Below are 15990 nucleotides of genomic sequence, written 5' to 3' on the forward strand. Positions count from 1 at the left end.
TCTGGAAGACATGGCGGGACAGGCCGTAATGACATTTCAAATAATTGAGCACAGCGAGCTACAGGCGACAGAAAGTTGTTTTTTACATCACTGCAGCCCCCGACTGTGTCCGAGAGGCTGTCAGCGATGTCCAAAAGCTCTATTTTCTGCACTCACAGGTGTCTCAGTTTGAGGCTCACATTGAGTAATAAAATGATGCATATGAGGCCACGAGTTGCTGGATGTGACCTGAAAACCACCGTGTCCGTGTCAGAACTGTGCAGCTTCGATTCCCAACTGACAGTTGACTTTGTGAATTACAGCTGCTGTGGTTGCTTCTGCCTCGTCTATTTCTAGTCTCTGTCCAGACCTGGGCAGCACGCAGTAATTGGAGTAAGAGGATGAAGATGAGTGAGTGACTGAGTGACTGTCCAGACCTGGATTTTCCTTTTCTGGCAAAAACGGCCACAGACAGCAAATCCAAATTTGGGCTTTACGCCGCAATGAGAGATTGGAAAGAAGATTGTTGGACATAAAGAGCATGATGTTTTATAGTGGGCGGTAACTTCTGAGTCACCAAATTAGATTTAACCGGATAATGCTGGATGCAGCGACACTTTTGGGCCTAAAGTCAAGAAGTCAAGTCATCGCCTGCTACCTGTTGGGTTGTTGTTGGGGATCAGACTAAAGCTGCAGGTTGTGCTGTGACTTGGCAGCCTAAAGGACAAATTGTCAGATAAAAGACGCAGTAAACACAGACAGCTGTGTTCTGAGCGCCACAAGGGAGAATCTGAAGATGGGAGAGATTAGAATATAAAAGGAGAGCGAGGCGGAGAGAGCAGTCACAAAGGGAAAACTAAAAAATAAAGGCATGATAGAGACACGCTTGATGCAAAGACTCTTATTCAAAATTAACAGCTAATAGTACAATGTAACGTTGTTTATCGTGATGGAAACATGGTAACACGTGTCACATATACAGAAACACTGCAGTATTAAAAAAAAACTATTGTCTGCCCCTGAAGGGAGTGCGTGGAGCCACATAATGCGGCCCAATGCAAACATTTGTAGTTTCCACCTGACAGTTCAAGAGCATTCGCTCAAAAATGACCAAATAATGGAAATTTTGTGAGAAAAGCAGAAATTGTCAGGATAGTTCCAGAAAAATGTGTAGAATCACAGAATAAAAGCTCCCAAAAATATCCCCCATGTGGCTTTTTCAAAATCCAAGATGGCATCCATAATGGCTGCCGTTTCCATTTTTTTTTACATACAGAGCATCCAGAAAGTATTCACAGGGCTTCATTTTTTCAGCATTTTGTTATGTTACAGTCTTGGAAAGACACACACCTGTCTACATATAAGGTCCCACAGTTGACAGTGCATGTCAGAGCACAAACCAAGCATGAAGTCAAAGGAATTGTCTGAAGACCTCAGAGACAGGATTGTCTTGAGGCTCAAATCTGGGGAAGGGTACAGAAACATTTCTGCTGCTTTGAAGGTCCCAATGAACACAGTGGCCTCCATCATCCATAAATGGAAGACATTCAGATCCACCAGGACTCTTCTTAGAGCTGGCCGCCCGTCTAAACTAAGCAATCAGGGAGAAGGGGGCTTCGTCAGGGAGGTGACCAAGAACTCGATGGTCACTCTGTCAGAGCTCCAGCATTCTTCTGTGGTGAGAGGAGAACCTTCCAGAAAGACAACCATCTCTGCAGCAATCCACCAATAAGGCCTGTATGGTAGAGTGACCAGACAGAAGCCACTCCTTAGTAAAAGGTACATGGCAGCCCACCTGGAGTTTGCTAAAAGGCACCTGAAGGACTCTCAGACCATCAGAAACAAAATTCTCTGGTCTGATGTAACAAAGATTGAACTCTTTGGCGTGAATGCCAGGCGTCATGTTTGGAGAAAACCAGGCACCATCCCTACAGTGAAGCATGGTGGTGGCAGCATCATGCTGTGGGAGTGTTTTTCAGTGGCAGGAACTGGGAGACAAGTCAGGATTGAGGGAAAGATGAATACAGCAATGTACAGAGACATCCTGGATGAAAACCTGCTCCAGAGTGCTCTTGACCTCAGACTGGGGCGACAGTTCATCTTTCAGCAGGACAATGACCCGAAGCACACAGCCAAGATATCAAAGGAGTGGCTTCAGGACAACTCTGTGAATGTCCTTGAATGTCCCAGCCAGAGCCCAGACCTGAATCTGATTGAACATCTCTGGAGAGATCTGAAAATGGTTGTGCACCGACGCTCCCAATCCAACCTGATGGAACTTGAGAGGTTCTACAAAGAGGAATGGACAAAACTGCCCAAAGATAGGTGCACCAAGCTTGTGGCATCATATTCAAGAAGACTTGAGGCTTGTTTCTGTGAAGGCTCTCAGTTGTCCAGGTGGTTTCCATAGTAGAGAAGCTTGAATCTTCGACTGGACTGGGGTGCCTGACGCGAGGACGTTTCACTTCTAATCGCAGAAGCTTCCTCAGCTAAAATTCTTGCTACCAGACTACCAGAGCAAGAATTTTAGCTGAGGAAGCTTCTGCGATTAGAAGCGAAACGTCCTCGCATCAAGCAACCAAATCCAGTGGAAGATTCAAGCTTCTCTACTAAAAACTTGAGGCTGTAATTGCTGCCAAAGGTGCATCAACAAAGTATTGAGCAAAGAGCGTGAATACTTATGTACCTCTTCCTTTTTTATTTCTAATAAATTTGCAACAATTTAAAAAAATCATATTGTCTTTGTAGGGTGTTGTGAGTGCAATTTTGAGGGGAAAAAAAATGAATTTCCTTCATTTTGGTACATAAAAATGTGGAAAAAGTGAAGCGCTGTGAATACTTTCTGGATGCACAATACCTTTGCTTCTGGAAAAGTTAAGAACCTGATTTAAGTGTCGAAATATATTTTTTTAAGGTTTGGGAAATGAGGATGCACTGAGGATTCATTTTCTGAAACTGTTTATACCAATTGACAGACAGATGGTGTTGGAAGGGGGTGGAGCCTGTCCCAGTGGTCATTGTGTGTCTCTGGTATTTAAAGAGGAAAACACTCAGACACGCTTTTCACAAACAGATTCATCACACATGCACACTCTGCTAACCTGTGAAAATATATGCCAGCGTTCATGATATGTATTGTTTCACAATCAGTGCGTGTCGTCACCTGTAATGGCATGTTAGAGTGATGGCGTTTTACAGTAAAGGACGAAGATGAGCAGGAGGAGTGGGGGGGGGGGGGGGGGGGTGTAAGAAAACCGTGACGTTTATAAGAGAGAGTTTGCTCTTTTTAATTTTCGTTGTCATTTATGATCCCCACCAGGTGGCGAGTGGATCGAGGTCCAGGTCTCAAAGCAGGACGCCCAGCTGATCATTGCTGACTTTAACCCCTCGAAAGAATACAATTTTAAAGTCATTGCTGTGAGTGGAGGGCGGGAGAGCAGAGCACTTATGGCCAAACACGAAGGTACACAACCTGATGTCATAAAGTTGTTATCCACATGTTGTGTTCTGAACCTGTCATAAAACGTTTAGCCATGGAGTTGTTATCCTGATATCATAAAACTGTTATCCACGTGTGGTGTTCTAAATCTGATGTCATAAAACTGTTATCCACGTGTTGTGTTGTTAGTATCGTGTTATGCTGATGTCATAAAGCTGTTATCCACGTGTCGTGTTCTTAATCTGATGTCATAAAACTGTTATCCACATGCCCTGTTGTTAACCTAATGTCATAAAACTGTTATTCACGTGGCGTGTTCTCAACCTGATGTCATAAAATTGTTATCCACGTGTTGTGTTCTTAACCTGATGATTTCATAAAACTGTTGTCCATGTGCCATGTTCTGAACCTAATGTCACAAAGCTGTTAGCCACGTGTTGTGTTCTTATCTTAACCTGATGTCATAAAACTGTTATCCATGTATCGTGTTCGAAACCTGATGTCATAAAACTGTTAGCCACGTGTCGTGTTGTTAACCTGGTGTCATAAAACTGTTATCCACATGCCCTATTGTTAACCTAATGTCATAAAGCTGTTAGCTACGTGTCGTGTTCTGAACCTGATGTTATAAAACTGTTAGCCACGTGTCGTGTTGTTAACCTGATGTCATAAATCTGTTATCCACATGCCCTATTGTTAACCTAATGTCATAAAGCTGTTATCAAAAAGCCCTATTGTTTAATGTCATAAAGCTGTTATCCACGTGTCGTGTTGTTAACCTGATGTCATAAATCTGTTATCCATGTATTGTGTTGTTAACCTCATGTCATAAATCTGTTAGCCATGTGTCATGTTGTTAACCTGATGCCATAAATCTGTTATCCATGTATTGTGTTGTTAACCTCATGTCATAAATCTGTTAGCCATGTGTCATGTTGTTAACCTGATGCCATAAATCTGTTATCCATGTATTGTGTTGTTAACCTCATGTCATAAATCTGTTAGCCATGTGTCATGTTGTTAACCTGATGCCATAAATCTGTTATCCATGTATTGTGTTGTTAACCTCATGTCATAAATCTGTTAGCCATGTGTCATGTTGTTAACGTCATGTCATAAATCTGTTATCCACGTGTCATGTTGTTAGTATCGTGTTGTTATCCTGATGCCATAAATCTGTTATCCATGTCATGTTGTTAACGTCATGTCATAAATCTGTTATCCACGTGTCATGTTGTTAGTATCGTGTTGTTATCCTGATGCCATAAATCTGTTATCCATGTGTCATGTTGTTAACCTCATGTCATAAATCTGTTATCCATGTGTCATGTTGTTAACCTCATGTCATAAATCTGTTATCCATGTGTCATGTTGTTAATCTCATGTCATAAATCTGTTATCCATGTGTCATGTTGTTAACCTCATGTCATAAATCTGTTATCCATCTGTCATGTTGTTAACATGTCATAAATCTGTTATCCATGTATTGTGCTGTTAACCTCATGTCATAAAGCTGTTATCCATGTGTCATGTTAACCTCATGTCATAAATCTGTTATCCATGTGTCATGTTGTTAACCTCATGTCATAAAGCTGTTATCCATGTGTCATGTTGTTAACCTCATGTCATAAATCTGTTATCCATGTGTCATGTTGTTAACCTCATGTCATAAATCTGTTATCCATGTGTCATGTTGTTAACCTCATGTCATAAATCTGTTATCCATGTATTGTGCTGTTAACTTCATGTCATAAATCTGTTATCCATGTGTCATGTTGTTAACCTCATGTCATAAATCTGTTATCCATATGTCATGTTGTTAACCTCATGTCATAAATCTGTTATCCATGTGTCATGTTGTTAACTTCATGTCATAAAGCTGTTATCCATGTGTCATGTTGTTAACCTCATGTCATAAATCTGTTATCCATGTGTCATGCTGTTAACCTCATGTCATAAATCTGTTATCCATGTATTGTGTTGTTAACCTCATGTCATAAATCTGTTATCCATGTGTCATGTTGTTAACCTCATGTCATAAATCTGTTATCCATGTATTGTGCTGTTAACCTCATGTCATAAAGCTGTTATCCATGTGTCATGTTAACCTCATGTCATAAATCTGTTATCCATGTGTCATGTTGTTAACCTCGTGTCATAAAGCTGTTATCCATGTGTCATGTTGTTAACCTCATGTCATAAATCTGTTATCCATGTGTCATGTTGTTAACCTCATGTCATAAATCTGTTATCCATGTGTCATGTTGTTAACCTCATGTCATAAATCTGTTATCCATGTATTGTGCTGTTAACTTCATGTCATAAATCTGTTATCCATGTGTCATGTTGTTAACCTCATGTCATAAATCTGTTATCCATATGTCATGTTGTTAACCTCATGTCATAAATCTGTTATCCATGTGTCATGTTGTTAACTTCATGTCATAAAGCTGTTATCCATGTGTCATGTTGTTAACCTCATGTCATAAATCTGTTATCCATGTGTCATGCTGTTAACCTCATGTCATAAATCTGTTATCCATGTATTGTGTTGTTAACCTCATGTCATAAATCTGTTATCCATGTGTCATGTTGTTAACCTCATGTCATAAATCTGTTATCCATGTATTGTGCTGTTAACCTCATGTCATAAAGCTGTTATCCATGTCATGTTAACCTCATGTCATAAATCTGTTATCCATGTGTCATGTTGTTAACCTCATGTCATAAAGCTGTTATCCATGTGTCATGTTGTTAACCTCATGTCATAAATCTGTTATCCATGTGTCATGTTGTTAACCTCATGTCATAAATCTGTTATCCATGTGTCATGCTGTTAACCTCATGTCATAAATCTGTTATCCATGTGTCATGTTGTTAACCTCATGTCATAAATCTGTTATCCATGTATTGTGCTGTTAACCTCATGTCATAAATCTGTTATCCATGTGTCATGTTGTTAACCTCATGTCATAAATCTGTTATCCATGTGTCATGTTGTTAACCTCATGTCATAAATCTGTTATCCATATGTCATGTTGTTAACCTCATGTCATAAATCTGTTATCCATGTGTCATGTTGTTAACCTCATGTCATAAATCTGTTATCCATGTGTCATGCTGTTAACCTCATGTCATAAATCTGTTATCCATGTATTGTGTTGTTAACCTCATGTCATAAATCTGTTATCCATGTGTCGTGTTGTTAACCTCATGTCATAAATCTGTTATCCATGTATTGTGCTGTTAACTTCATGTCATAAATCTGTTATCCATGTATTGTGCTGTTAACTTCATGTCATAAATCTGTTATCCATATGTCATGTTGTTAACCTCATGTCATAAATCTGTTATCCATGTGTCATGTTGTTAACTTCATGTCATAAAGCTGTTATCCATGTGTCATGTTGTTAACCTCATGTCATAAAGCTGTTATCCATGTGTCATGTTGTTAACCTCATGTCATAAAGCTGTTATTCATGTGTCATGTTGTTAACCTCATGTCATAAAGCTGTTATCCATGTGTCATGTTGTTAACCTCATGTCATAAAGCTGTTATCCATGTGTCATGTTGTTAACCTCATGTCATAAAGCTGTTATCCATGTGTCATGTTGTTAACCTCATGTCATAAATCTGTTATCCATGTGTCATGTTGTTAACCTCATGTCATAAATCTGTTATCCATGTGTCATGTTGTTAACCTCATGTCATAAATCTGTTATCCATGTATTGTGCTGTTAACTTCATGTCATAAATCTGTTATCCATGTGTCATGTTGTTAACCTCATGTCATAAATCTGTTATCCATATGTCATGTTGTTAACCTCATGTCATAAATCTGTTATCCATGTGTCATGTTGTTAACTTCATGTCATAAAGCTGTTATCCATGTGTCATGTTGTTAACCTCATGTCATAAATCTGTTATCCATGTGTCATGCTGTTAACCTCATGTCATAAATCTGTTATCCATGTATTGTGTTGTTAACCTCATGTCATAAATCTGTTATCCATGTGTCATGTTGTTAACCTCATGTCATAAATCTGTTATCCATGTATTGTGCTGTTAACCTCATGTCATAAAGCTGTTATCCATGTGTCATGTTAACCTCATGTCATAAATCTGTTATCCATGTGTCATGTTGTTAACCTCGTGTCATAAAGCTGTTATCCATGTGTCATGTTGTTAACCTCATGTCATAAATCTGTTATCCATGTGTCATGTTGTTAACCTCATGTCATAAATCTGTTATCCATGTGTCATGTTGTTAACCTCATGTCATAAATCTGTTATCCATGTATTGTGCTGTTAACTTCATGTCATAAATCTGTTATCCATGTGTCATGTTGTTAACCTCATGTCATAAATCTGTTATCCATATGTCATGTTGTTAACCTCATGTCATAAATCTGTTATCCATGTGTCATGTTGTTAACTTCATGTCATAAAGCTGTTATCCATGTGTCATGTTGTTAACCTCATGTCATAAATCTGTTATCCATGTGTCATGCTGTTAACCTCATGTCATAAATCTGTTATCCATGTATTGTGTTGTTAACCTCATGTCATAAATCTGTTATCCATGTGTCATGTTGTTAACCTCATGTCATAAATCTGTTATCCATGTATTGTGCTGTTAACCTCATGTCATAAAGCTGTTATCCATGTCATGTTAACCTCATGTCATAAATCTGTTATCCATGTGTCATGTTGTTAACCTCATGTCATAAAGCTGTTATCCATGTGTCATGTTGTTAACCTCATGTCATAAATCTGTTATCCATGTGTCATGTTGTTAACCTCATGTCATAAATCTGTTATCCATGTGTCATGTTGTTAACCTCATGTCATAAATCTGTTATCCATGTGTCATGCTGTTAACCTCGTCATAAATCTGTTATCCATGTGTCATGTTGTTAACCTCATGTCATAAATCTGTTATCCATGTATTGTGCTGTTAACCTCATGTCATAAATCTGTTATCCATGTGTCATGTTGTTAACCTCATGTCATAAATCTGTTATCCATGTGTCATGTTGTTAACCTCATGTCATAAATCTGTTATCCATATGTCATGTTGTTAACCTCATGTCATAAATCTGTTATCCATGTGTCATGTTGTTAACCTCATGTCATAAATCTGTTATCCATGTGTCATGCTGTTAACCTCATGTCATAAATCTGTTATCCATGTATTGTGTTGTTAACCTCATGTCATAAATCTGTTATCCATGTGTCGTGTTGTTAACCTCATGTCATAAATCTGTTATCCATGTATTGTGCTGTTAACTTCATGTCATAAATCTGTTATCCATGTATTGTGCTGTTAACTTCATGTCATAAATCTGTTATCCATATGTCATGTTGTTAACCTCATGTCATAAATCTGTTATCCATGTGTCATGTTGTTAACTTCATGTCATAAAGCTGTTATCCATGTGTCATGTTGTTAACCTCATGTCATAAAGCTGTTATCCATGTGTCATGTTGTTAACCTCATGTCATAAAGCTGTTATTCATGTGTCATGTTGTTAACCTCATGTCATAAAGCTGTTATCCATGTGTCATGTTGTTAACCTCATGTCATAAAGCTGTTATCCATGTGTCATGTTGTTAACCTCATGTCATAAAGCTGTTATTCATGTGTCATGTTGTTAACCTCATGTCATAAAGCTGTTATCCATGTGTCATGTTGTTAACCTCATGTCATAAAGCTGTTATCCATGTGTCATGTTGTTAACCTCATGTCATAAAGCTGTTATTCATGTGTCATGTTGTTAACCTCATGTCATAAAGCTGTTATCCATGTGTCATGTTGTTAACCTCATGTCATAAAGCTGTTATCCATGTGTCATGTTGTTAACCTCATGTCATAAAGCTGTTATCCATGTGTCATGTTGTTAACCTCATGTCATAAAGCTGTTATCCACGTGTCTTGTTGTTAACCTGATGTCATATGATGTGCAGATGTGCATATTATTATTTAGAAAACAAGCAAAAACCCACCATAGAGGTGGTGTGTGTGTGTGGTGGTGGTGGTGGGGGGGATTGACAGACACACACACACGTGCTGCAATCATTATAATATGATACTTGTCTTTATCCTCTCTTGTCTTTTAAATGTAGTTTTTTCTTTTGTAGGCGTTGATGTCACTCTTTTTAGATTCTTGTATTTTGTCTCATTATTGTAATTTTTCTGTTTTTTTCCAGCTCAGCGGTCGGACATTGAAACGGTTCAGTCACAAACGAGACAAGACGGCGGCGTCACTGAGACCGTCAATGTGATCTCAGAAGGTAAGAACCTCAGCAGGGAACAGACTGATGCAGCCATCTGTTGTGAGGTCGTCGGGATGGAAGATCTCAGCGTTTAATGAGAGCAGATGAGGATCTGTTTGAAATACTGTCACAGGGAGACGAGAACATCTTGGATAAGTTTCTTACAGCCATAAGTTTTCTTTGTGTGTGTGTGTGTGTGTGTGTGTGTGTGTGTGTGTGTGTGTGTGTGTGTGTGTGTGTGTGTGTGTGTGTGTGTGTGTGTGTGTGTGTGTGTGTGTGTGTGTGTGTGTGTGTGTGTGTAAATCATTGAAGACAGCATGACAGAAAGTTCTCTCTTTTTGTGAAGAACACTTTCAAACTCCAGTTACTTTTCCGAGTGAGATCTTAATGGCACAGAAAGCGCCAAAGGATTATTTTGCTGCTGCTGGTAAACAAAACTAATCAATTAGTTTCCCCCAATTCAAAAAGCATTTCTTTGAGTTTTGTGGAAACCTCTCCATGTGGCTGTGTCTGTGCACTCTGCAGTTTTTATCAGGACTCATTTCCAGGAAAAGTGAAGGTAAAGGAAATGAAATATTACCAAGAATAGTAACTGCAGCCACGGAGAGCCAGCATTGATCAGGAAATGAAGCAAGTGATGAGTGCGGTGAAGGAGCGCGCGTTGGACTTTCAGACTTGATTGTAAGTGGTGTGCCGAGCTGCATGGAATCCAGGGAGACATCAGGTAAGACAGAAGTCTTCCTCATTATTGGAGGCCAGGGCTGCAAAACCTCCTGTTAGAATGGACGTTTTAATTCAGCCATCATGTTTTTAAACATCAGTTTTTTTGACTAATGTGTTTATTTAGTAGAATGCTGTGAAAAAGGTTTTGCTGTCGTCTTGATTTTCTTTAGTTTTCCGTATTTGCACTAAGAACCTGTCATCCGATTATGACCTGGATTATAGTAAACCCAGAGATACTCAACTCCTCTCTGGAAGAATGTGTGCAGTGATTTTTCTTAACAGGATTTAATTCCAGATACCGGAACAGTCTGGCAACCCAGTGCTGCGAGTCATCATCCCAGTTTCTTGGAATTCTGTCTTGATTCTTGGAAAGTGATTGATGCAGTCCGGGCTGCTCTCTGGGTCTTCCTGAGAGTTTGTGGGCTCGCCTAGAAATTGTTGGATATCATAGCCAGCCTGTGCACAGACACTGTAATTGCTGTATGTAGTGAGGGTGGAGTCTCTGTCTTCTGGCATTCCTCAGGGATGTGTTCTGGGTCCTACACTGTTGTATGCTTGCCTTTGGTGCTTTTCTTGGTGAAGAACCGCTTACTGATGATGCTGTGATCTTTCTGGAATCAATGGATTCTCTGATTGCAGCACTTGTGGAGCTGAGTGTCTGGTTTTGAGATTGTCCTAGATCAAGACTAGGACCCAGGTTTTCAATGACTTCCTAGACTCGATCATTAGCAGTGTATCTGTATGTAGTAAAGGTGATGATCTTGTAGAGAGATGCACTGATTTGAGCAGTGACGTTCATGTCTCTGGGTCCTCGGCTTTTGACGTTCAGGCAGGAGAAGGTTAAGGACACGCCCATATACAGTAGAAAAAGCAACCCAGTCTCACAGCAGTTTGTGACACTGGGGTACATAAAGTACATTAATCAATGGGTTCTTGCCAGGGGTACAAAAATGAGGTGCGTTTCATGATGGGAGAACAAATTAATTTCATGATGGGGGCACGGAATGTATGGTGGGGGAGTCTGGGGGGCTTATGGTTAGGGTTACGGGAGGGTAGACACTAATGCTAAGGTTATGGTTAGAGATAGGAGAAAGGGAAGAATCTAAATAGCGAAATAAAGTCGTGTCACAAAAATCGGGTGTTTTTCGTGACGGGGGCATGAGAAAAAATGTGAGACTGGGCTTAAAAAAGTCACTTTTAAAAAATGTTCAGTGTCTTGAAAATTAAACAAGACATTTCACTGTTTTTGAGAGAATGTTGAGATTGAGACCTTTACCAAGTCGGAATAAAGGCAAACCAGTCCAGCGAGCTTTCCTGGTTGTGTGCCAATATGACTGTGTGTTAATTGTTTAATTATCTATTAAGTGAGATTAACTTTATCATTGTAAATTTGGGTATTTGTGTATGACGGTTATCATCACAGTGATAAATACGTTACCATGGAAACAACCAGTCACATTGATAATTTTCCTACAGTGTGTGGATAAAATCTGTAAATGAATCGGGAAACAGGAAAAACCTTTTCCACAGCTTTGTATATGTTGTATTTTAATCTCTAGCTAACAATATTAGCGTGAAATCAGTTGGTATTGTTTGGTTCCTCGTTTAAAAATGATCAACTCTCAGTTGATTTTCCTCTGAGTCCTCTGTTACATTCCAAACCTGAGCTTGTGTTCCTTTGCAGGGTTGGAGAACGTGACGTGTTGCCGGATTTTAAAGTGTTGAACTGGAGGAATTGTGTTAATTACGATGCAGACAGAACTTCATCTCAACCTCAAATTACAGCTTCTTCTTCAAAGCTCATCACAGTGAGATCAATCAATCAATCAATTTTTTTATATAGCGCCAAATCACAACAAACAGTTGCCCCAAGGCGCTTTATATTGTAAGGCAAGGCCATACAATAATTATGTAAAACCCCAACGGTCAAAACGACCCCCTGTGAGCAAGCACTTGGCTACAGTGGGAAGGAAAACTCCCTTTTAACAGGAAGAAACCTCCAGCAGAACCAGGCTCAGGGAGGGGCAGTCTTCTGCTGGGACTGGTTGGGGCTGAGGGAGAGAACCAGGAAAAAGACATGCTGTGGAGGGGAGCAGAGATCGATCACTAATGATTAAATGCAGAGTGGTGCATACAGAGCAAAAAGAAAAGAAACAGTGCATCATGGGAACCCCCCAGCAGTCTACGTCTATAGCAGCATAACTAAGGGATGGTTCAGGGTCACCTGATCCAGCCCTAACTATAAGCTTTAGCAAAAAGGAAAGTTTTAAGCCTAATCTTAAAAGTAGAGAGGGTGTCTGTCTCCCTGATCTGAATTGGGAGCTGGTTCCACAGGAGAGGAGCCTGAAAGCTGAAGGCTCTGCCTCCCATTCTACTCTTACAAACCCTAGGAACTACAAGTAAGCCTGCAGTCTGAGATAAATCCTTCACTGTGAAAATGTTTTTAATCTCAATAATAATAATTTTAAAACGGCCATATCTCCCTCTTAAACTCAACCCAGTTATTTTCAAAGTATAAAATTTGGAAGATTGATAATGCCTAATTATTTTTTGTATTTACTGTCACTAAATAAAAAAAAAATGATAAAATGATACCTTTTTGTCATGTTTTCATTATTTGTGTATTTTTTAAAATTTATTTGTTGTTTATTTGTTATTTATGTCTTAAGACGTCAAGTTATGCATTTTGTGTGTGTGCATGTATATACTGTTCATTTCAGAGTGGCCTTTTATTTTGGCCAGCCTAAGGCACACCTGTGCAATAATCATGTTGTCCAATCAGGATCTTGATATGCCACACCTGGGAGGTGGGATGGATTATCTCAGAAAGGTGAAGTGCTCACTAACACAGATTTAGACAGATTTGTGAACAATATTTGAGAGAAATAGGTCCTTGTGTATATAGAAAATGTTTTAGATCTTTGAGTTCAGCTCATGAAAAATGGGAGCAAAAACAGAAGTTTTGCTTTTATAATTTCGTCCACCATGGGCCTAATAAAATCTGTCTCTCTGTCTGTTAGCAGGATCACGTCAAACTGCTGCATGGATTTTGACACAATTTTCGTCACAGATTGATATTCGGACATGGAAGAACCCATTAAATTTTGGAGGTGATCCGAATTCGGATCCGGATTCTGGATCAAGTTTCACTTTATATATGCTTAGAAGGATGACTGTTAGCAGGATTACATCAAAACTACTGCATGGGTTTTGATGACATTTTCAACACATAACTAGTTATTTACAAGGCAGATTTCAGTATGTTCAATAATACAAATTCTAAACTCAGGGAAGTCATATGTGGGGTGCCGCAGGGCTCAGTGCTGGGTCCTTTGTTGGTATACTCTATATAAATGATATAAGTTGGGTGTCGAGTTCACTGAGATGTGTCCTTTTTGCGGATGATACTACTTTGTTTTGTAGCGGTGAAAATCTTGAACAGCTTCTGGACATAGTGGAGAAAGAACTGGAAAAATTTAAGGCTTGGTTTGATGCTAATAAGTTGTCACTCAACCTTGGGAAAACCAAATGTATTATATTTGGAAATAAACAGGCATCCAAATGTAAAAATGTAATTATAAACAATAAGGAAATTGACTTAGTAACAGAGAATAAATTTTTAGGTGTTATAATTGATAATAAACTTACTGTGGAAACCACATATAAATTATGTCAAATCAAAATTGTCAAAAACTATAGCCATTTTGTATAAAGCCAAAGACGTACTGCCACAAGAAGGGTTACTTACTTTATATCATTCTCTGATGGTACCATATATGACATATTGTGTTGAGTCGTGGGGAAACACTTACAAATCAAACATCAATATTCCTTTTGCAAAAATGAGCCATACGAATCATCTGCAATAAACATTATTGTGAACCAACTCATTCTCTATTTGTGTCTTTAAATGTATTAAAATTTATAGATTTGGTCGATTACATTACAATTCAAACTTTGTTTCGAGCGAAAAACCAAGCCTTACCAAGACATGTCCAGAGTCTGTTCAGATTGAGGGAATCAAGTTATAGTTTAAGAGGTTGTGCAATTTTTATGAAACCACCAGTAAGAACAAATGTAAAGGGTTTTTGTGTGTCTGTGGTTGGCGTGAAGAAATGGAACGAATGTTCAACAGAGCTTTTATATGTATATAAGTGACCGTGTATATGTATGTATATATATGTATATATTTATGTATGTAAAGTATATATGTATGTATATAAGTATATATGGCATGGCCCAAGCAGAGGGTCACCCCCAAGAGCCTGGTCTGCTTGAGGTTTCTTCCTTATAGGGAGTTTTTCCTCACCACAGTTGCCTAGTGCTTGCTCTGGGGGTTGGTAAGGTTAGTCCTTACTTGCGTAAAGTGCCTTGACTTGACTTTCTTGTCATCCGGTACTATATAAATATAATTATAAGTGAATAGTATATTGATGTGTATGTCTGTGTGTTGACATATAGTAGTGAATTTGTATTTATGTAAATATGACTGATTAGAATTGATGGACTTGTACTAGCAGGGGTGGGTGCTGATAAGCTTTGCTTCAGCCCACACCCTTTCGGACTCACTAGTTTTGTTTATGAGTTTGTGGAATTGTTCATTTTTTCTATTTGAATATTTTGTGTGCCGAAAAAAAAAAAGATAAGTGGTGATTGTCAAAGATGAATAGTGAGACTCAAAGATAAGTAGTGACGATCAAAGATGAGTAACGAGGCTCAAAGATGAGTTGTGAGGCTCAAAGCTGAGTAGGGAGGCTCAAAGATGAGTAGTAAGGATCAAGGCTGAGTAGTGAGGATCATAGATGAGTAGTAACGATCAAAGATGAGTAGCAATGATCAAAGACAAGCAGTGATTGTCAAAGGTGAATAGTAAGGCTCAAAGATGAGTAGTGAAGATCAAAGATGAGTAAATAGGATCTAAGATGAGTTGTGAAAATCAGTGGATGGATGGAGTTGGGTAGATGGTCTTTGGTTCTGGAAAACTTGAGCAGATTTTGGTGGTGATCCAGATCTGCTTTGATAATTTGTCTTAATTAATTTATAAGAGGATCGCGATGCCATCCTGTAAAACAAAGCGACTTAAATTTAAACATTATTAAAATACGTCTGACCCTCGTCTTTAAAAGCAACAGTAAATATGTTTGACACTATTCAATTTGGCAAAACGTCCCAGAAAGCAGTTTCTGTCTACACTCATCTGCTAAATTTTATTTGTAAATAGGGGAACTTTTTTTGTTTGTTTGTTTTTGGGCGGGTTGGAGTCTCTTTAGATAAGGCCTTTAAGTTCCAACTGTCATCAGCTTGACTCCAAGTCAAATCATGACTATCGTCTTTCTCCTCCTTATCAATGTGCACACTGTTAGTCAGTGTGTACTGTGTGTGTGTGTGTGTGTGTGTGTGTGTGTGTGTGTGTGTGTGTGTGTGTGTGTGTGTGTGTGTGTGTGTGTGTGTGTGTGTGTGTGTGTGTGTGTGTGTGTGTGTGTACAATATGTGAACTATAGATGGAGGAGAGAAGAGCCAAACAACCATGGAACCCATTGATGTTTTTATGAATCCAGCCCCAAACCATCAT

The 15990-nt window shown here is 38.8% G+C and overlaps 1 protein-coding gene across 1 annotated transcript in view; it reads left to right on the forward strand.

The window, feature by feature from the left end:
- LOC117501384 (collagen alpha-1(XIV) chain-like) overlaps positions 1 to 15990 on the forward strand; it is a 212155-nt gene that overhangs the window by 18894 nt on the left and 177271 nt on the right. Inside the window, exons 4-5 of the mRNA XM_034160248.1 lie at positions 3299 to 3442; positions 9630 to 9713. Coding sequence (XP_034016139.1) covers positions 3299 to 3442; positions 9630 to 9713 — 228 coding nt within the window. The remainder of the gene's footprint in view (positions 1 to 3298; positions 3443 to 9629; positions 9714 to 15990) is intronic.

The sequence above is a fragment of the Thalassophryne amazonica genome, chromosome 20 (assembly GCF_902500255.1).
Source record: "Thalassophryne amazonica chromosome 20, fThaAma1.1, whole genome shotgun sequence".
In the NCBI taxonomy this organism is placed as follows: Eukaryota; Metazoa; Chordata; class Actinopteri; order Batrachoidiformes; family Batrachoididae; genus Thalassophryne; species Thalassophryne amazonica.